Source organism: Pelobates fuscus, chromosome 1 (genome assembly GCF_036172605.1).
Source record: "Pelobates fuscus isolate aPelFus1 chromosome 1, aPelFus1.pri, whole genome shotgun sequence".
Lineage (NCBI taxonomy): Eukaryota > Metazoa > Chordata > Amphibia > Anura > Pelobatidae > Pelobates > Pelobates fuscus.
In genome coordinates, this window is record NC_086317.1 from 64,547,744 (window position 1) to 64,570,338 (window position 22,595).

A 22,595-nucleotide genomic window follows, 5' to 3' on the forward strand; every position below is an offset into this window, starting at 1 on the left:
AAGAAGAAGATACACCTGTAACTGATGTATGGAGTAATGGACCACTAAAGTCACCCAAGATCACTTCATCTCAATGAAGTGGCCTGGGTGCTGTGGTGCTGTGCTGTTTATATTGCAGGTTAAATGCACCTCTAGTGACTATCTTCTTAACAACTAGAGGCGCTTCCACCAACAGAACCGAGTGAAACTCGGTCTTGCATTCAAATGCTGCTCACAGCAGCATTTTAGGGGAGGAGAGTAGTGCTTGGCCGCGCATGCATATCTCCAATTCTTTAAGAGAAGCATTGGATTGGAGGTGACCGCAGAAGACAGCAGCAGTCAAAGGGACGTCATCGAAGTCGGTGCATGCGACTGCAACAAAGAAGTCTTGGTGCTGGAAATTAGGCAAGTGGTCATTATTTAACTTTAATATTTAGCAGCAAAAAAAGTAGAGGACAGTGCTCACAGAGATAGAAAGGAACCTAGGGTCTCTAAAATATATTTCATGGACTACAGGCTCTCTTTAAAGTTCCAGAGAAAGGGTACATTTCCATCCTAGCTATTGTCCTTTTACTGAAACAAGCCTTCCTTCTTTCCTTGAGTCATTAAATACATACAAACTGTTGTATATCTGGGAAAGGTACCCTTATTAATGTAGCCATACTTTGCATAGCTATTCAGCAAAAAAACTTACAGCCCATAATACAAAGTTCAAACTAAGTAGAAACATCTAACATATTCGAGATGGTTAGGGACTCAATACGTCCACAGCTGTAACTACGTTAGTAAATGTGGGTTTCACAATCCTATGTGTTCAAGGAGGAAAGCAAGTTATTGGTTTGCTCACTGACAATTGTATCACTTGTAATAAAGATGGAGTTTATTTACTCAACACTGACTTTCAGTAGAAGTGAAACAGAATTGCAAAATTTAGATAGACCTAGCCAAGCTGTAAATTTAGCTACAGAAATAACTAAGAATATAGGAAATCCTAAATTTTACAATTCAGTTTCCAATTCACTACAATTTGATGTATAGTGAAGACATGGTAATTGGTTTTATTTACTAAACTTAGAATTCATAGTGAATTTCAAATTCAAGGTAAAAAAAAAGCCACATTGGAAACAATCATTCTCAGCATTCACTTCTAGTTAGGCTATTTCGGCCTTAAATGGACTCTGTAGCCACCAGAACAACTACAGATAATTATAGTAGTGTTGGGGCAAACAGACTGGCCATGCTGGCTCAACAGTGCACTAGCTTCCCAATGCCTACCTATGAGGAGGCACTGGCTTGGCTTAGAACATGATGATCTCAGCCAAAGGTGGAATGGCGAGACCAGCGCACCTGGAAATAAAGATAAGTAAGAACTATTTATTTTACTTAATCTAAATAGTTAGCATAACACTCTAGTTTTAGAAATACATGATTGGATTCCTAAAGCTAGAATGCTCCTTTGAATTTAGTTTGAATTCTCACTTTCGTAAATAACTTTATAATGTATATGTTTTCGGTGGCTCTCAAGTCATACGGACATAGCATTGGCAGTAGGATACAGTGCAATACTCTACTAAAGTAATAGTAAAAGGTCAGTTTCTCAGTGATTTTTTAGGAGGATAATGTCTGGTCCAAGCCCCTTCAGGTCCAGTGGCATTAATAGCAATGTCAATCACAGAATCAGGAGTCATCCATCGTAGAAAGATCAGGAATATGTAACTAACTATGGCTAACAGAGCGAAAATACAGCCTGTGACCATGCCGCAGTGCGTTATAAGTCGTTCAAGTCGCTTGTTCATTGGTAATACAGTCTGACGTGATACCCGATCATACACCTAGAGGGAGACAAAATCAGAGGATAAAGACTATCAAAACATTAATATATAAATGCACATCAGAATGCATGCACTCTGACAGCTGAATCTCAGTATATCTAAAGTATGAGATGTTAAAGAGACAATATAATATAGTAATGCATACCTAGGAATCAGGATTGTTTAACCCCTTAAGGACCAAACTTCTGGAATAAAAGGGAATCATGACATGTCACACATGTCATGTGTCCTTAAGGGGTTAAAGGTGCCATTATTTTTATTGTAACTGTGTCTTTATTGAAATCATTATCTGACTTTCGGAATGCCAGACATGCAGGCCTCTCAGATTTACTCGTCAGCTTTTTATGTATAAATTATGTGAAGATCGCTATATATCTAATGTGCTTAAAACAAGTAACTATGTATAATGTGCCAAACTCATATTTTACTTAAGCCCTCCATCAATCTGTAGGTATTTAAAGGAACTCTATAGTGTCCCTCTGCCTCCACTTCCCTTATTCCAGTGCAGAGGTCTTTTTGGTATTTACAGTCTTCTCCAACAGCATCACGGCGAAATCCTAATGTGCATGTGCTGTGCCGTGGCAGCTAAGCTGAGTAACTTTGCATTCCATTTGCACGGTGGTGAAGTAAGGGGTTGTGCCAATGAATGTTGTGGTCCATATGTGACTGCAAACCGAGTATGTAAAGTTTAGAAAAATAAGTGTCACGTATCAAGTGCATGATGGGATATGCACCTTGTTACCTGTACATCCTTGGATGTGGATAGGAACAAATAGGTTTTCATAAATAATTATGTAAATAAATAAAAAAAAATAGCTATCAGTCTTCTAATATCTCCATCTTAGTATGCACACTTTGTTTCCTGGAATTATGCAGCCTTAAACGCAGAATGCTTCATTCAACATTCCAGTGTTACTATCCCAGACTGTAAATTGCTCCAAATAGGACTCAAAAGTCACTTCTAACTTAACATAGCCTAAAGAGAGCATAAAGAGTAAAGCATAAATGCTATAATCAGTAAACCTAAATGAACTACGATTAAACAAAGGGCATTTAGGTAGGGATACAAATTTGATGCACATCCTGTGTATACAGAAAGTCAGATAAAGTCAACATATCCTATAGTATTTTAGCAATAAACATTCAGCTTTCTGGGAGCGGAGAGTACTGACTTTTTCAGTCCTTTCAGCGACATCTCTCCAAGTATAAAATTCCCTCACTTCCTTATGGATTGCATCGGCACTCGGTAAGGTTCCGGACTTCATGTTATCTATAGCTTTCTTTAAACCACTGCAAAGCGACTTCACAGAGGGTTCACAAAGAATAATTAAATTCTCTGGCAGAACCTCAGGAATGCCACCTACTCTTGTGCTCACCACCTGTTAAAGCAAACAACACCAGTAAATTAAATTCTGCAGATGCAACTTTGAAAGACGGCATACGAACAATTCTCGGAAACCAATAGCAACGTTTTATTAATTCATGGACGTATTTAGCAAAAGCCAAAATCTCTGAAACGACAAATGGCTAGATTGGGGCTTATTTTTTTAGGATGGAAAAGTGCACGTGTAGTTAGGGTGGGGGTACAGCCAAAATAGGTAACTCAGGATTCTAAATGTCAAGCATTGAGCCACTAGCTAGGCATAAAATGTGCTTACAACCAACATGCAACTTTATATAAAGGCATTATACATTCTATCTGCAAAATTAGTTTTATATGTACACAGCATACTTTGCATTACAGGGAGTTCACTGTTGTGCTCTGTGATACATTCATACACACTGTGATATACTGTACATCAGGGATGCCCACACAGTAGATCCCATGATTAGATTTTTTTTTTTTTTTTTTCAACTACAGCTTCATTGATGCTTTGTCATTCTAAAGGCATGCAAAGCATCATGGGTGTTGAAGTTTTACAACATCTGGTGATCTACATCATGGGCACTCCTGCTGTACATTATACAGATTTATCCTCTTTGCCTTAGATCTAATGAATACATATATATATATATATATATGAAAATGTACAGCAAATACTGCCTCAATTTATTTTCTTCTTTTAAGTTTATGCAAAATAAGTAGCTGCTCTATACCTATATCTATATATACAGTATTTCTAATATAAAACAATAAAAAATGCATGTTTTAATAACCTGACTTTTTTTTCTTACATAAAACTACCATTGTGGTCTAGTCTCCCCCAACATCACTGATCTGTTTCCCCACCATGTTTTGTGTTGTTTTAAGGTTTATTTTAGTTTGAAAAGAGACCCTTCCATAGAGGGTAGCAGCGTTTTGGCAGTCTCTCTAGGTTTTACTTATAGTCAACAAATTACTTTATATATTTTTACAGATAAATGGATAATACTACTTTCTGACCAGATAGAGTGCAGAATAATGTCTGTATTTGAGAACTGCAATGTGACCACTGTCTGTTTATTTTGCATACGTTTTTAGTGATGATTTTGACCCATGATCTGACTACCTATCCCGACGTAAATTGTAGTACCGGTATGTCTGAAAACGTACCTGCAATCCACAGCTAACAGCTTCTACAATTGCCATACAGAAAGCTTCTGTCAAAGATGTATTTAGAAAGATTTCTCCTTTCACCAGTACATTCCGTACTTCCTGATGCTCCAATGCACCCAAGAGTTGTACTCTATAAATTAAAAATACAAGGTTATGGAAAAAAAAAACTTGGTGTTTGTTATTTTACGCCAATAATCCCCACCCACCCCCCTAAAAAAAAACAAAAAAAAAAAAACATTACTATTCATTTTAATCTGGCATTTAAGATCATCCACATCCAACCTGGAATAAGGGTAGTTGTTGAAAAATAAATTGCTGCAGGTATTCATTAAGGAACCAATCCCTTTCTTGACATCAAGTCCAGTGCAGTTTAATCCAGCCACAATACACAGACATGCACTCATATGAGTAATGTGCAATAGCCTCCACCAGGAACAGCTGCAGAAGTTTCCAAACTAAATGATCCGCTACTCAAAACTTGCTTTCTTTCACTTTATTAGGCCACCAAACACAGTAACCCATTATAGGGTATTTGACACGTGTGTTTTTTGTTTGTTTGGTTTTTAATGGCAGCTGACTTTGAGGGCTGTAGTGGTTATTTTTTATACCATTTCACAGTTTAATCACTCCAGCTCACTTTTTTTCCCCATGACTATTACAGTGTCTAGGGATCGACCGATTATTGACTTTATTATCGAATCTAGCCACTGAATTGCAACCGTCACATGTCACCCCTCCCTGCTGTGAGCAGAGCGCTTGCGTTGTATGGGAATAAATTAATGATATATTATTGTGTTCAGTGTTTTTCTTGCATTTATTATGAAGGGGTAACGACTGAACACAAATTGTCAATGTTATTTGCATCTGAGATATGCCCCCTAATCCTTGAGGTATTCTATTGTTTGTTATACAAAACAATCGAATACCTCAAGGATTAGGGGGCAAATGAGACGGATATATGATATCGGTCGATCCCTAAGACTGTCAGAGTCATGTATAGTACAAAAGTCCAATTTGATATCTAAACATTTTATACAGGAAAAAAGGCAAAACGTAAAACTAAACAGACCAGAAAAGCCACATTGTTTATACCAAGCCCTTATTGTTTACGAGAATGGGATTGGTGTAGTTTGCAATATATATATATATATATATATATATATATATATATATATATATATAACATTAAGAACATTGTCCTTTTAATGTAAAATGCACAAACCCTACCCAAAAACATTCAGCTCATTTTAACCTGTGCAGTGAGAGGGCACCAACTGGAAGAAAAGCCTTGTATAGTAGGACATGCTTTAATCATTTTAAGATGAAGGACAGGAAAAACAAACAAACAAAAAAAAAAAACTGAATTACACATTAGTATGTTAAACAAATTAAATGAATACTATAAAGTGCCAGGATCACAAAGCTGTATTCCTGGCACTATAGGTCCCTCTGCCTCCAGCTCCATCGCACCCCCATTGCAGCAGTAAACAAAGGGTTAAAATGGCATTGTGAGCCATTGCGGAGAATGAGCTATGCGAATGGGTTAAAAAAAAAAAAAAAAAAATATATATATATATACATATACATATACACACACACACACCTGAGCAGAGGAAGGCTATGCACCCTTTATTTACTTATCAGATTAAAGCGCATTAGGAAAACATTGAATCCATGCTTTTCTATGGGGAAATAGCCGACCCTGGATGTCCTCGTGCAGAGCGTGAGGACATCCAGCATCAGTTACCGGACCAAAATTCTGTTAACATCTAGGAAGCACCTCTTGTGGCTGTCTGGTAGACAGCCACTGGAGGCAGAGTTAGTGCTGAAATAGGGACACTGTACCCAAACCACTTCAATGAGCTGAAGTGGTCTGGGTGCCTACAGTGTCCCTTTAAGTAAAGAATACTCCATTAAAGGATCACCGTAGTCACCCAGACCACTTCAGCTCAATTAAGTGGTCTGGGTGCCAGGTCCCCCCAGGTTGTTACCCTTTAGATGTAAACATAGCAGTTTCAAAGAAACTGCTATGTTTACATTGCAGGGTTAATTCAGCCTCTAGTGGCTGTCTTCCTGAAAAAAATCGCATTGAGCACACAGAATATTCATAGGAAAGCATTGAGTAATGCTTTCCTATGGGCGGTTTGAATGCGCACGCGGGTCCACTCGGGAGTTGACGTCGGAGGCAGAGGAGAGGTAATCGGCGCTGGATCAAGGTAAGTGGCTAAAGGGGTGTTAACCCCTTCAGGCCAGCGGGAGGGTGGCCCTGAGGGTGTGGGGAGGGACCTAAGAACTATATAGTGCCAGGAGAACGAGTTTGTTTTCCTGGCTCTACAGTGGTCCTTTAATGTTATATCTAGAAAGAGGAGCACCTAGAAAAAAAAGATTTCAAAAAAATATGTAGATTGTACTTGGATGGCTGTATTGCAGCAGGGGCCTAATAAACAGCTGGGGTTTTCATTATTATTTATAAAGCTCCAACAAATTCTGCAGCGATGTACAATGAGCGGACTAACAAACAAGTATTTGTAACCTGACGAGTTGGACATTAAAAGGTCACTCCATATACAAACGGTGTTTACAGAGATAGTCATGCTTTCCTCCCCAAAACAGCACTCATGCAAACGTGCCCATAGCAGGAGACATTGAGGACAAATTGACCCGAACCCCTTGCTCATACACTACTGGAGGTGGAGTTACACTGTAACTGTAAAGTTAATATCTCTGAATGTAGAGCATTTCTTACTGAAACCTTGAACATACGGCTTCCAAACACACACACACACACACACACACAAAGTTAAGGCATGGGGTTATTCATGATTTAACGTACCGGTCATGGAGTTGGTATCTTTCTCGCACTTCTTCTAAAATGATTCGTTTAGGCCCCTCACCACCAATAATAAAATGCAGTTCTGGGTATTTCTGACACATTTCAGGAATGATACCACCTAGGAGATCAATCCCTGTAGGAAAGAGGATGTCATTATTGCATTCAATACGGTTTTCCCATGAAAACATCTAGCCTTCAATCCTTGTAGTTTCATTTTTGCATTTACATATTAGGACTCGTTGCGGGTATCTGTGCAGTGTTTGTGACCGGTGCGTACATCTGATTTTCATCCTATATGCACTAACACAATATGCATGTTAATAGTCAAAGATAAAGAGTTAGACAGGTTTTTCCCCCCCCCCAAGCATTATGCAGAACATAGGAACTCTATATTGAAGCATCTAAATCAACTGGAAGTAGTACAAAGCGTTGATGGATAGAGACCTGGCTGCAGGATTTTCCCCGTCTCTACTACTCGACCATGTTTTACCTCATCAAATGAAGCCATTGTGCCTCAAAGATTCATGGCCAATGTGCACATATTAATGACTTTGAGAATGTATAAAACATTTATTTAAATTCTCTTTTTTTTTTTTTTTGCACTTATTTAGAAAATATATATATATGCAGTCGAATTTTGTATGTGCAATTCTTACAAAACTCTTTTTCAGCATTTTTTTTTCTGGCACAGGCTATATCTGAGGTTTTTTTTTTTTGTGAAAAAAACATTAAAGGAACACTACAGCATTAGGAATACAAACGTGTATACCTATTTATTATTCCCTTTGCCTACGAATGTTTAAAATGGAAGAATCTCACAGAGGAAGCACCTCTAGTAATGGCCAGGAAGACAGACACTAGAGGTGTTTAACTCTGCAATGGAAACTAAACCCCTTGTTGTTTAAAAAGCAGAGTAGGGTGTTTTAGATTGTAGGGCCCTCTTTTTTAATAAAAATAAATAAAAAGAAAAAATAAATTAAAATAATGTTGTACTCACCTGGAATTGATCATATGCTTCTCAGAGAAACTTTGATTTAACATTCAATGTCCACATGCAGAGTGTGAGGACTCCAGATGCCCTGGACTACATCTTCCCTGATGCTTCGCCAGTATGATTTGGCTGTATGAGCATTATAGAGATATAGCCAGAACACCTTGAGTGCTGGAGGTTGCCTATCTCTGATCTAAATAGAAAGACAGTCACTAGAGGTGTGTTTAGCCCTGTACTGTGAACATTACCGTATCTTTAAAATGGTAAAGTTCTACATTGCAGGGGTAAAACAGCAGTGGCACTGCACCCAGACTCCTTAATTTATTAGACATGGTCTTGGTGTCTATTGTGGTCCTTTTATAATAATGTGTAAACTAAATATAGGAAACAACACACAATTAGAAGAAGGTTTGTAAGTAGTACCTAGAAAAGGTGATCATATTAATTGAACCCACTAGGAAAACGATTACCTTTTCTGTATACAAGTCTGCTAACAACCACAATGGTAATTTTGTTCTCCTTTATCTTAAGTGGGTCTGGAGTGAAATCCGTGGGGTCAACAGCATTTGGGATCACAGAGACAATTTCAGGATCCAGTGCTGCTCGGAGCACAGTATTTTCTTTGCTGGTGTAAGATACACAGATGATGTGAGTTGTATCACACAAAGAAACTGTGAGAAGTTTGTTGGTGAGCACTGAGCTGACATCAGCAAAGCCAAAGAGTGAGTGGTCCGTGAACACAGTATGGAGTCCCATTGTCTTAGCATGGAAGAGAGCATCGTGAGCCATTGCAGAGAATGAGCTATGCGAATGGACGATAGTGACACGTTCCCTTACAAAAATATACCTGAGCAGAGGAAGGCTATGCAAAAGAGTTGTTGCAGTAGACTGGTTATACATGACTTTTAAAGGTAAATAATATACTTTCAGACCGTTGGTGAGATAACGGATGCCTTTCCTATCCCCATAGGCATGAGTGACAACTATGACTTTGTGTCCTCGCTCAATCAGGCACTGGGATAGTTGATAAATATGACTCTCCACACCTCCCATATTGGGATAAAAAAAGTCAGACACCATGCAAATGCTATGAGTCCTAAGAATAGCATGGTGAACACACTCTGTGGAGATGCAGGAGTGATTGCAAGAACATATCCTATATTCTTCTCCTAAAGCGCAAACCATGCTTGTGCTGCGGGGGTTGTCCTTTCAATATGGACCTAGGAGAAAAAACACACACATTAGGGCAGATTAGGGAATCAATTTGTTTTGTTTTTTTAATGCTTGAAATGGCTAAAGCAGTAAGGATAGTTATTATGTTGTATTTATATAGCGCCAACAAATTCCGCAGCGCTTTACAGTGGGTGGACGAACAAACATGTAGTTGTAACCAGACAAGTTGGACACACAGGAACAGAGGGGTTGAGGCCCTGCTCAATGAGCTTGCATGCTAGAGGGAGTGGGGTATAGTGACACAAAAGGTAAGGATAGTTAGTAAGTATAACAATGGAAAAGAAAACATTTCAAATAACTTCCTGAATATTGATGTAAAGAAACAAACTTCATCATTCAGTTTTAAAAATACAAAGTATAAATAGGAATCTTGTAAGACCATTATGAAGTGGTTGTAGGTTTCAGAGAATCACCGACCCATACGCTTACTGTCCTACGGCTCCCACAATCAACATTAATTTACTAATATACTGCAGGTATTAAAGCTTTTAGACGCAAAGCTTACTTCGTATTGTCTAGAATTTTCCTATACCAATCCTCCACATTCCTTTATTCCCCTTCTTTACATGTTGGTTATACTGAAGACCAGAAAATATAAAGAAAGACCTTCAGATGAACCCATTGACTGCCATTATGTCTATTGCGAGTCATATTTAACATTGCACCCAACTATTTATAAAAACCACCAGCAGTGTTAACTTACACTAAAACGGGGACTGCTCTCATAACTGAATGAATTCAGGATAAAAAAAAAAGTCATATTGTTCAGATTATAAATTCATGCCAATATAGGGAGCACAATTTAAAACGTTCAATGTGTGTTTTGTAATTGTGCAATAAGAGTTCACAGAATTGTTTAATTTGAGACAAAAAGTGGCACTAACCAGGAATATACTGTATGTAATTCTACAAAAGAACAAGTCTTTCAAGAATGGCAAAAACAATAAAATAAAGTTTAACAACGGGGAAGTTGCCATCATATGATCTTTTATTGCAGTGCTCCTAGATAGCTAATTCTGCCAAGAATCCTAGCATGAATCTGTACAGGAAGTCCAAACAGATTGCAGATTTTATTTGCCGTTCTGAGCACTGCCCTTAAAGACAATGATGACCTTGAGAGAGAGAAAAAAGAAAAGTTATTCTTTGATCAAAGATAGCGTAGTTCATTATAAAAAGCACCAAACTATGTAATTCATTAACAGAGAAGATTTTTCTAACTCGAACGTATAAAATCTGCAACAATGCTGTAAGCCAGGGGTGCACAAAAGGAAGATCCCCAAATGTTTTAAAAACTACAGCGTCTATGAGGCTTTGTCATTCCAATGGCATTCTAAAGGCATGCAAAGCATCAAGGGAGTGATTGTTCTACATTTTGGGATCTACCTTGTGGGCACCCCTTCTGTAAGAGCTTTGGAATTTGATTTCCTGCTCAAGTAGTTTGTATATCGTCGACTGAAAACTATCAAAAAGTACAGATCCCTTCAAGAGAGGCTGTGTTAGGTATACAGTGGGACCTTGGTTTACAAACACCTCGGTTAACATAATTTTGGGTTTACAAATAATAATCCATTGAAAATAATGTCTCGGTTTACAAATTTGATTTGCAATACAAAGCAAGTTTCCCCAGGATGCATTGCACCTGGGAGGTTTATAGCACCGCCCCTGCATGCTGGAGCCTGTGGGTAGCACATGGCGTTGAAGCGGTTTTTGCATAGAGTTTTTGAGCCATTCTGGAAATTGTTTGCAGTTGTTTTGGGACTTTTTGGTGCATTTCTCAAGCTGTGGAAAGGTAGGGAGCTGAGCTTTGTCGTTTGCATGCCTTTTATTGTGGGTTCTGCATTGTGGGTTGGTTTCCATGCCAGCTCATTTTGACTTTTTTTCTGACCTCCAGAACGGATTAATTGGTTTTCAATGCATTCCTATGGGAAACCACGTTTCGGTTTACAAATTTTTTGCAATAAAAAACGTTGCGGAGAACGCATTCAATTCGTAAACTGAGGTCCCACTGTATTTTAATTTTGCTTGTCTTTGACTTATTCACTGTGGCTGTAATAAGCATATTCCCACGTGAGTTCCTCTGATGCACTGAAGGCTGTCTTCACTACAGAACACAATAGAGCAGGATAACATGTAGTAAGTATTCACTGTTTTACCAGCTGCCATCCTAATCATTTTCTGAAATATTTCATTCCCACTGCCATTTTAATTATTCACTACAGGGATAATTATTGAGAAAGGGAATTCAAAATTAATCTAAAATTTACTAAATTCCCCAAGCCAGTTATGCTTCTAGTTTGGCCATGTTGTCCTTAAATTTGTTATTGCTTTGAAAATTCTCAAGCATTCATGCACGAAAGTCAGTAAGCATTATAAATTGATGACTTACCCCTTCATGGATGTCCAATTATAAACTAAAGAAAGAAAATTCTTAATTTAAGCCTACATTCAGAATACTAACAGACGTACCTATTTTAAGTTTGGCTAATATAGTTAATGGGGGGAAAAGGCTTGGGATCAAAAATATGAATAGTACTGGATTAAAATTTGAATGGCAAAATTTAGGTTAATATATCAGCTTTGAGAAATTCTTAAAATGAGGTACAGTCAAGTTTTCCTATTTTAATTTAAATTAAATTCACTAAATTTCACAGCATAGTGAATAAACTCAGAGGTATCTGACAACATCTCCTATTATTCTCTGCCAGCGAGCGGTCTCCCCTCTGTGCATCATCAAATTATAACTCAGATCATAATAATCCAGAGGCTGGCTGATTGTCAGACATGTTGCCAGCTAGCAACAAGTAGAGCAATAATTTTCCACCTCTTCCCATTTGCTTTATCCAATATTAATACTGATTAACTGAGCAATGTGCCAGTAATAGCGACAAGGTTCAGCTGTGGAGTCTAGACTTAAAAATGTCACACTTAGTCAGAAAAGTATTAAATAGCCATATACATGGCAGATAATGTGACAGACTGTGCCTATTAGTGCAGCTGCTGCCCCTGTACAGGCATGCCCACCACCACAGCAAATAATCAAAATAAAATAAACAAAGCTGTAATTCTGCTATGCACCTCACCAACACATAACATTATATTTTATATAATAACACTCTGAAATCTGCACCATATTTAATTTAGGTGACAGACACAACATATACTCTCATACAAACTCGATTTATTCCCAGTTACCTTCACTGTGATGCTCTAATAATTATAACAGGATATGGTTGAAATCCTAAAACTGTTTCAGTTCATTCTTACTATGTCTCACATGATACATATTTTGAGGACAGAATGCTGAACTCTGTGACATTCCCATGTGAGATTTGGTGTGCTTGTAGTCCCAACCCACCTGATCAGCTTTCCAGTCCTGTATCCAAGGAAATGCTTTGCCAGGAGAGCTTCACCTGCACATTCTCACCATGCACTCTGCACTTCCTGGTTCTCAGCTCACACTGCAGAGAGCAGCCAATCGCAGCGTCCCACACATTGAACCTAAAGATACAGCTGTTAGAAGCGTCCTGATTGGTTGGACACCGTCTCGCTTGTGATTGGCTGTGGTGGCTGGGATTGGAATATAACAAGCAGAGAGGAGGGTTCGGAGTGACAGTTTAGCTCTGAGCACAGGGGGTGGAATGTTGATAGGATGCTGTTGCTGGGTTACTACACATTGTATACAAATAAAGCTTCAGCTATATCAGTGCTCCTGGGGCTTCCTTTGTATTATGTGCTTAGCTGAGAAAGCAGGCAGTGTACTTCACATGTTTATTGTTAGTCATATAATTAATACCTCCCAACTGTCCCTGTTTAGAAGGCACAGTCCCTACTTTGGGCCCACATCCCTCCCTCTTTTGTATTCTAATGTCCTTCTTTTACATATTGTTGGTGTGTCTGAATGCATAACAGCGCTACACAGCAATAATACTCACAGTTATGTGTTTTTAAACTACAATAAATGTGTTTAGCAATCAGGCTGTGTAAATAAGATACATCGTTTTTGTTCTCAATTACCTTTTCGTTGCTGGTGGAATAACAAGTGGTTGTAACAAAACAGTTTTATATACTGGAGCAGAAAATGGTGAGTGCCCTGCTTAGACAGAATTACAGCCTCATATCACACCATGCTGTGTAAAAATGTTTGTGAACCGTTTGGAATTACAAGGATTTATGGATTGAATAATTCATGATCTTCTTCTAAATCACAATTATAGACAATCACTATCTGACTAAACTAATAACACACAAACAGATTAACTTTTTCATTTATTAAAGACATTAAGTACTCATTCTCAGTGTAGGCTGTAAAAGTAAATTAAACTTTGTGTTAGTGATAGCCAACAAAAGCTGTTTGGAGACATGTGTATATCTGTTTTTTCCAGTATGTTAACGTGTGTATGGGTTTGTGTGTGTGTGTGTGTGTGTGTGTCAGTGTGTATTAGTGTGCATATGGGTTTGTGTGAAAGTATGTTAGTGTATACTTTATATCTTTGATGATACCAGCCCAAACCAGTACTCCACCTCCACCTTGCTGGCGTCTGAGTCGGACTGGAGCTCTCTGCCCTTTACCAATCCAGCCACGGGCCCATCCATCTGGCCCATCAAGACTCACTCTCATTTCATCAGTCCATAAAACCTTAGAAAAATCAGTCTTGAGATATTTCTTGGCCCAGTCTTGACGTTTCAGCTTGTGTGTCTTGTTCAGTGGTGGTCGTCTTTCAGCCTTTCTTACCTTGGCCATGTCTCTGAGTATTGCACACCTTGTGCTTTTGGGCACTCCAGTGATGTTGCAGCTCTGAAATATGGCCAAACTGGTGGCAAGTGGCATCTTGGCAGCTGCACGCTTGACTTTTCTCAGTTCATGGGCAGTTATTTTGCGCCTTGGTTTTTCCACACGCTTCTTGCGACCCTGTTGACTATTTTGAATGAAACGCTTGATTGTTCGATGATCACGCTTCAGAAGCTTTGCAATTTTAAGAGTGCTGCATCCCTCTGCAAGATATCTCACTATTTTTGACTTTTCTGAGCCTGTCAAGTCCTTCTTTTGACCCATTTTGCCAAAGGAAAGGAAGTTGCCTAATAATTATGCACACCTGATATAGGGTGTTGATGTCATTAGACCACACCCCTTCTCATTACAGAGATGCACATCACCTAATATGCTTAATTGGTAGTAGGCTTTCGAGCCTATACAGCTTGGAGTAAGACAACATGCATAAAGAGGATGATGTGGTCAAAATACTCATTTGCCTAATAATTCTGCACTCCCTGTATATGGGTGTGTGTCTGTCTGTAATTGTGTTAGTGTATACGTGTCTGGGTATATGGGTATGTGTGTCTGTGTGTATAGGTCAGTGTATATGAGTGTGTGTGTCTGTGTCTGTGTTAGTGTATATGTGTCTGGGTATATGGGAATGTGTCTGTGTGCATGGGTCAGAAAGATGCAGAAAGTTGAAGTGCTTTAGGGGTCTGATCTATAACTATAAAATAAAACTTATTTTGTTTTTCAATTACTGTGAAAGCAGTCCTTCGTGTTGCAAAAAGTATTTTTTTTTTCTTTCCACCTGCACACCATATTGACGAAATGCATTATAGGGCTGGTGTAAAAAATTATCCAGGCTTCTTCTTATTCTCAATCCAGGCCTGGATTGGACGTGTGGACTGCACATGTGCCCTGCACTTTCAATAAAGATGGACAAAGTTCGGTTACTGACAAATTGGTTCTTCTCCAGAAAAGGTCTCCATGCTTCAATCCTTACAATATTTATAGGACCTTCAAAGTCCATTATAGAGCTGCATCAAGCTGGAAAAGTTTACAATTGCATTGCTAAAGACCTCTGTGTTTATCAATCCATGGTAAGACAAATTGTCCACAAATGGAGAAAATTCTGGGCTTTTGCTACGTATCCTGCAAAGATCACTGCAAGAACACAATGGGAAGTCCTGAGATGGGAGAAAGAGCCCAAGTGTAAGAACAAAGACCTCCAGAAGATTCTCCAAATGGTGAAAGTCTTTGTTCATGTATCCACTATCAGAAAAACACTGAATAAGAATTGTGTTTGTGGAAAGACAACCCAAAGGAAACCACTCCTGTCTAAAAAACATTGTGGTGCTTCTCAAGGTTTTCCAAGACCACCTGCATGTAACACAATGCTTCTCAGAAAATGCGATGTGGACAGATGAGATAAAAGTTGAACTTTCTGGAAAAAGTGCACACTGCTATGTGTAGAGAATAAGGCAGTGCACACCAACACCATAACTTCATCCCAGCTGTGAAGATGGTGGAAGGAGCATCATAGTTTGGGGCTGTTTTGTTGCCTCATCGATGGATGCCTTGTAAGTATTGAAAGATCGATTAATTAAAAAGTGCATCAAGACACTTTATAGAAGATGCAGGGCAGCAATCCGTGACCTCAAGCTTTAACCCCTTAAGGACACATGACATGTGTGACATGTCATGATTCCCTTTTATTCCAGAGGTTTGGTCCTTAAGGGGTGAGTGGTGCAACAAGACGATGACTCAAAGCACACAAGCAAATCAACTCAAATCAACGTTTTCAAGACATTTTGATAAACCGAGGGACCCAAGTACTAGGACCCTTACCACGTCATATTGCTGTTGCAGACGTTACCCTACCGCCTTAGCAATATCAATTCCATTCATATGTGGACAGCATGCATTGGCTGATAGCATCAGCTGACAAACTTAGTTGAATGTAATTCAGAAGTTGGAAGAATTGAAGTGTTCACTTTGCCTGCCAGCTAAACCCCTGGGATTGGCTCCCAGGGAGATCACAAAGCCCAGTAACCAGTTGACCAAAATTTACCTCAGCGCTGGTGCAGCAAGCAATAGCCAACTAAAGCTGTGTCACTGCATAAATAAAACATAAAAAAATAATTAAATCTGTTGCAAATACTCAAGCATTTGCAAATCCAATAAAAAATGCCAGAGCAAAAATACTGCCACTGCAAAATGGCCACTAGGTGTCACTTGTGCTCTGTGCAAGTTCCCACATTTTACTCCTGCCTTGGATTTGACATTACTTTTGTATAGACACTGCTTGTATGTGCTGTATGTGTTTGCCCACAGAGACATCATGCGTTTTCTCATTATTGATTGTATAACAATGCAGGTAAATGTTTTGCCCACTTTGTGGCCAGTCTCTCCACCATAATGGTCACTAATTTTGTACTTTTGTACAGGATTATTCACTAAAGTGAAAACTCTAAGTAAATTTAAAGTGAATTTAAAATGTAAGGCCAATGTATCCAAACTGGAAGCATAGATCACTTTAAGAATGTTTTCAGCTTGGCTATTTTACCTTATCTATCTATCTATCTATCTATCTATCTATCATTCTATCTATTCTATCTATTCTATCTAATCTATCTAATCTATCTATCTAATCTATATATCTATCTATCATTCTATCTATTCTATCTATTCTATCTAATCCATCTAATCCACCTAATCAATCTATCTATCTATCTAACTATCTATCTAATCTATCTAATCTATCTAATCTATCTACTCTATCTATCCTATCTAATCTATCTATCCTATCTAATCTAGCTATCATATCTAATCTGTCTAATCTATCTAATCTATCTATCCTATCTAATCTATCCTATCTAATCTATCTATCCTATCTATCCTATCTATCCTATCTATCACAGATGTCAAAGGGGTTGAGTGAGTTAAAAAACTATTTGCGACACCTCAGCTCCTGGCATGGTCCTTTTCTGTTAGTCTTTGTATATTATACTGTCTGTATACAGGGACGGATGTATCCTCCTTGTGGCCCACAGGCCAGTTTCCTCAATGAACGTCCTGCTCTCATACCTATATATATAAAGTTTGGGGTATTCGATAGGATGCGTTAATGCCACTTGTTTGGGATATGGTTGTGGAGGGAATGATGCATGTAGGGTTGCATGTGTGGGAGGGAGACTGTTGTAGGGTTGTGTGTGTTAATAGGTCTGTTTGCAGTGTAGTATGTCTATGTGTATGTAAATAGGGGCGGTATGGATATAAGGGTTGTACTGTGTGTTGTAGGGGCTGTAACATGTGTGAGGGAATAGGGGCAGTAGAGTGCATTCAGTGGGATATAGGCTATAGTGTGTGTTTTGGAAGAACATTGGGGCTGCAGGGTCTATGTGGGGATTTTGGGGCTGTAGTGCATGTTTAAGGGGGGAAGAAAGGCTATAGTGTATATGTGCAGCAGGGGATATGGGCTGTAGTGCGCATATGGGGGTGATATTGGCTATTGTGAGTGTGCGTATTGAGGGGAGAAACATGCTGCATTGTGGGGAATAGGGGATGTGGTTGGTGAAGTTGGGGCTATGGGGGGCAGTGGCTATAGTAGGGTGGATAGGGGCTATAGTGGAGAGATATGAGTTATAGTGTGGGGTTAGGTTCTGTAGTAGGTGTTTAGAGGCTATAGTAGGAAGGATAGAGGCTGTGTAAGAGGATAGAGGCTGAAGTGGGTAATAGGGGCTCTGGTGGCAGATAGACTATGTAATGGTAGAACAGGGGCTGTAGTTGGGGATAGGAGCAATAGTGGGGAGATAACGGCTACAGTGGATGGGAGATGGTGGCTACAGTGGGTGGGATAGTGCGTACAGTGGGAGGATAGTGGCAATAGTGGTGGGACAGTAGAGGTAGTGGCGATAGTAGCTTTAGTGGAAAAAGAAGGGCTATAGTGGGGGATAGATGCTGTGATAAGGTAGCTGTAGTGAGGGGTAACAAATATACTGGATAAAATAGTCACTGTAGTGGGGGATAGGGGCAAGAGTGGTGGGGTATAGTTGTGATATAGTGCAGTATAGTGGGAGGGTAGTGGCTTTAGTGTGGAGGAGGATACTGACTGAGGGGTAATAGTGGGGACAAAACATTTATAATGTAAAAAAACAAACTAAAGTTTCTTGACCCCTCCATGAGGCTTACCTTGACCAGGGAGGGGAGGATCCTGATCCCTGGTGGTCCAGTGGGAGATATTGCTGTCTGTTCCCCGTATAGGTGTGGGTGCAGATTAATCCTTTCGACCGAACCTGGGGAACATATCAGATCATTGCCATGGTAACCTGCGGCAACGCTTTGATACAATAGAAGTATCGGAGACGGTTTGGCACCACTGTTGGAGAGTGACCTGGCCGGTGAGCAGATCATTGATCTCCCCAACGGCCGTGCCACCCCTCTCCTGCCTGCAATCCTGAGGTTGTAGCCTTGGTGACCTTATTGCAAATCAGGCCCTGTCTGCATGCTTAATTGTACAGGTCTGTATCCTTTGCCTGCCACTAGGGTATTTATATTAAGTCTACATATAAACACAGATTGTTATTATTACTATTATTATTTATAAAGCGCCAATAAATTCCGTAGTGCTGTACAATAGGTGGACTAACAGACATGTAATTGCAACAAGACGAGCAGGACACACATCAACAGAGGGTATTGAGGGCCAGAGTTGGCTCTCTAATTAGGGAATTTAGGCAACCGCCTAAGGCCTTGAGACCAAGGACCCGACACAGGAGGGTGCGAGGCCCCTCCAGTCCGTCTGCCCAGGAGAGAGCCCGCCGGGAGTGAGCTGCAGACTGAAGTGTCTCGCGATCTCCCGCCTGTCAGAGCATTGCCGCGGGTTATCACAGCAACGCTCTGACTGGAGATCGCGAGATTTACCACATGGTCTGTAGCTCACTCCTGGCGGAGCTGCAGACCAAAGAACCGGACCACCGGGGAGAGAGGTAGCCCACAGGACCACCAGGGAGGTATTTATGAACCCACTCCCCCTGCCACAGGCCCTCCACGCCCTACCCCCTGTTACAGCCCCTCCACCCCCTACCCCCTGTCACTGCCCTTCCATCCGCTACCCCCTGTTACTACCCCCCTACCCACTGTTACTGCCCCTCCATTCCCCATTACAACCCCTCCACCCCTACCCCCTGTCACTGATCCTCGATCCCCCTACCCCCTGTTACTACCCCCAACCCCTGTCACTGCCCCTCCATACCCCCTGTCACTGCCCCTCCACCCTTACCCCCTGTCACTGCCCCTCCAGCCCCCTAGCCCCTGTTACTACCCGCTGTCACTGCCCCTCCACTCCTTTCCCTTTGTCACAGCCCCTCCACCCCCCCCCTACCCCCTGTCACTGCCCCTCCATCCCCCTACCCCTTGTTACTACCCCCTACCCCCTGTCACTTCCCTTCCACCCCCCTACTCCCTGTCATTGCCCCTCTACCCCCCTACCCCGTGTTACTGCCCATCCACCCCAACTACTCCTTCCCCCTACCCCCTGTTACTGGCCCTCCGTTCCCCTACCCCCTGTTACTACCCCTCTAGCCCCTGTCACTGCCCCTCCAACCCTCTTACCCTCTGTCACTGCCCCTCAAACACCCCTACCCCCTTTCACTGCCCCTCCAACCCACCTACACCCTGTCACTGCCCCTCCACCCCACCCCCTGTTACTGCACCTCCGACCCCCCACCCCCTGTTACTGCCCCTACCCCCTGTTACTGCCCCTCCATCCCCCCTACCCCCTGTCATGGCCCCTCCATCCCACCGCCCCCTGTTTCTACCCCCTACTCCCTGTTACAGCCCCTCCACCCTATATCCCCTGTCACTGCCCTCCATCCCCCTACCCTCTGTTACTATCTCCCAACCCATGTTACTGCCCCTCCCTCCCCCCTACGCCCTGTTACAGCCCCTCCACCCCTACCCCCTGTCACTGACCCTCTATCCCCCTACCCCCTGTTACTACCCCTACCTCCTGTTACTGCCCCTCCATCCCCCCTACCTCCTGTTACTGCCCCTCCATCCCCCCTACCCCCTGTTACTGCCCCTCCACCCTCCCACCCCCTGTTACTGCCCCTACCTCCTGTTACTGCCCCTCCATCCCCCCTACCCCTTGTTACTGCCCCTCCACCCTCCCACCCCCTGTTACTGCCCCTACCTCCTGTTACTGCCCCTCCATCCCCCCTACCCCCTGTTTCTGCCCTTGTTTTACCGCAATTACCCTATCACATTAACCCCCCTAAATACTGTCAGATTCACCTTCTCTTGCACTGTCCCACACAGTCCCCATCCCTGTCACACTCATCGTCTATCAGTCTGTCCCACTTACCCCCTTCACCCTGCCACACTCACCCCTACCACATAAGCCCCTCCAATCCTGTCCTCCAACTGTGCCACACTCTCCCCCCAACCCTGCCACACTCACCCTTCCACATTAATCTAATCCTGCCACATTAACCCCTTAAGGACCAAACTTCTGGAATAAAAGGGAATCATGACGTGTCACACACGTCATGTGTCCTTAAGGGGTTAACCCCCTTAATCTCGTCACACTCACCTACCCTCATTCTGTTATACTGCCTCCTCCAAACATCTCACATTCATCCCAACCCTGTGATACTATGCCATATGCAGCCTGTCACATTAACTTCTTCCAATCCTGTCACACTTACTTCCCCATGCCCTGTCACACTCCCTCCTCCAACCATGTCACCTATCATTCTCACCCTCCCTCATTCTGTTACACTCACCCCCCTAACCCTGTCTCATTTACCCCCCTCACCCTTTCACACTCACCCTGCCACAGTTACCCTTTTACTCACCTTGTCACAGTCACAAACGGAAGACATTCATCATACACACATGCACAAAGGTCACAGGCAGCCTCCATAAACACCACACACTGCAAGCAGCTACCCCACACACATACTCATAAAGACATACATTCACACGCAAGGATACTCTTGGTCAGACACACACTTTCATGCACATACACCGGTAGACAAAGCCAGACACACTCAGAAATACACACATTGGCAGTAATGTATAAACGACTGCAGGGCTATGTAATCATTTCCCGCAGTCAGGTATAAATGATTAGCATAATTGCTAATTAAATTTGTTTATTGCAAATTAATTTAGTTAAGAGCTCACAACACATCGGCACAGGGAGCCGCAACTCTGTAAGCAGGGCTCGAGTCCTGCAGGAACGCGTGGGAACGGCGTTCCTGCACTTTTTTCACAGGAGGAACGCCGTTCCCCCTGCAGGCACTCAGGGGGCGGCAAAAAATGCCGCCCCCCAAATTCCCTGTGTTCCCCCTGTCATGGGGGGGCCACCTGACTCTCCCCCCTCCCCCCGGCGGGCGGCTCTCTCCCTGTCACACGCGGCGAGGGAGCTGTGTCCTCTCTGCACATTTGACATTTGCACAAGGTTGGATGCCGAGCTACTCATTTCCTGTTCCTCCTCCTCACACAGAGCAGAATAGGGACTGTTCCCCCTACATAGGGTCACTTAGCAGATTTGGATTGACACCTATCCTAATGATCCCTGATACACACTGACACAGAGCAAAATAGAGACTGTTCCCCCTACATAGGGTCACTTGGCAGATATGGATTGACACCTGTCCTCAGAGACCCTGATACACACTGACACAGAGCAGAATAGGGACTGTTCCTCCTACATAGGGTCACTTGGCAGATATGGATTGACACCTATCCTAAGGATCCCTGATACACACTGACACAGAGCAGAATAGAGACTGTTCCCCCTACATAGGGTCACTTTTTTTGTTTTTAAAGGCACACTATAGTCACACCAGATATGAGTGGCAAATGCACTTGCTGAGGTTGGCAGAGTACACGCTGAAGGCCTGACACCCAGACGCTTGCAGGCAACTAACTGCTATAAGCTTACAGTGAAAAACGTTTTTTGTTTTTAAAGGCACGCTATAGTCACACCAGATATGAGTGGCAAATGCACTTGCTGAGGTTGGCAGAGTACACGCTGAAGGCCTGACACCCAGACGCTTGCAGACAACTAACTGCTATTCAATCTATAACAGTGAAAAACGTTTTTTGTTTTTAAATGTCAAGCTTAAGCTATTGTGACACCAGATATGAGTGGTGGCACAGGGCAAGTGGGCATAGTATCCACTGTGAGCCTGACACAGAAGCTGGCAGGCAGGCAACTGCAATTACATTACACAGAAAAAAAAAAAAGCAGACTGATGTTCTAGCCATAAAAAGGGCTTTTTGGGATGCTGTTCTTACAGCAGAGATCAGATGAGTCCTTCAGGACTGTAGTGGACACTGAATACCCTAGCCTAGCTATCAATTTCCCTATCTAATGAGCAGCAGCTACACTTTCCCTCCTCTCACTAAGAATGCAGCTTCAGAAT

At 41.7% G+C, this 22,595-nt stretch overlaps 1 protein-coding gene across 1 annotated transcript; it reads right to left on the reverse strand.

Moving 5' to 3' along the window:
- Positions 1-1,294: 1,294 nt before the first annotated feature.
- Positions 1,295-12,867, reverse strand: PIGA (phosphatidylinositol glycan anchor biosynthesis class A). The gene is made up of 6 exons (XM_063443488.1): positions 12,760-12,867; positions 8,642-9,391; positions 7,181-7,313; positions 4,345-4,477; positions 2,984-3,190; positions 1,295-1,811 (listed from the first exon to the last, which is right to left on the reverse strand). The coding sequence occupies exons 2-6, from the start codon at positions 9,354-9,356 to the stop codon at positions 1,569-1,571; spliced, it is 1,431 nt and encodes a 476-aa protein (XP_063299558.1). The 5' UTR covers positions 9,357-9,391; positions 12,760-12,867; the 3' UTR covers positions 1,295-1,568.
- Positions 12,868-22,595: the final 9,728 nt, after the last annotated feature.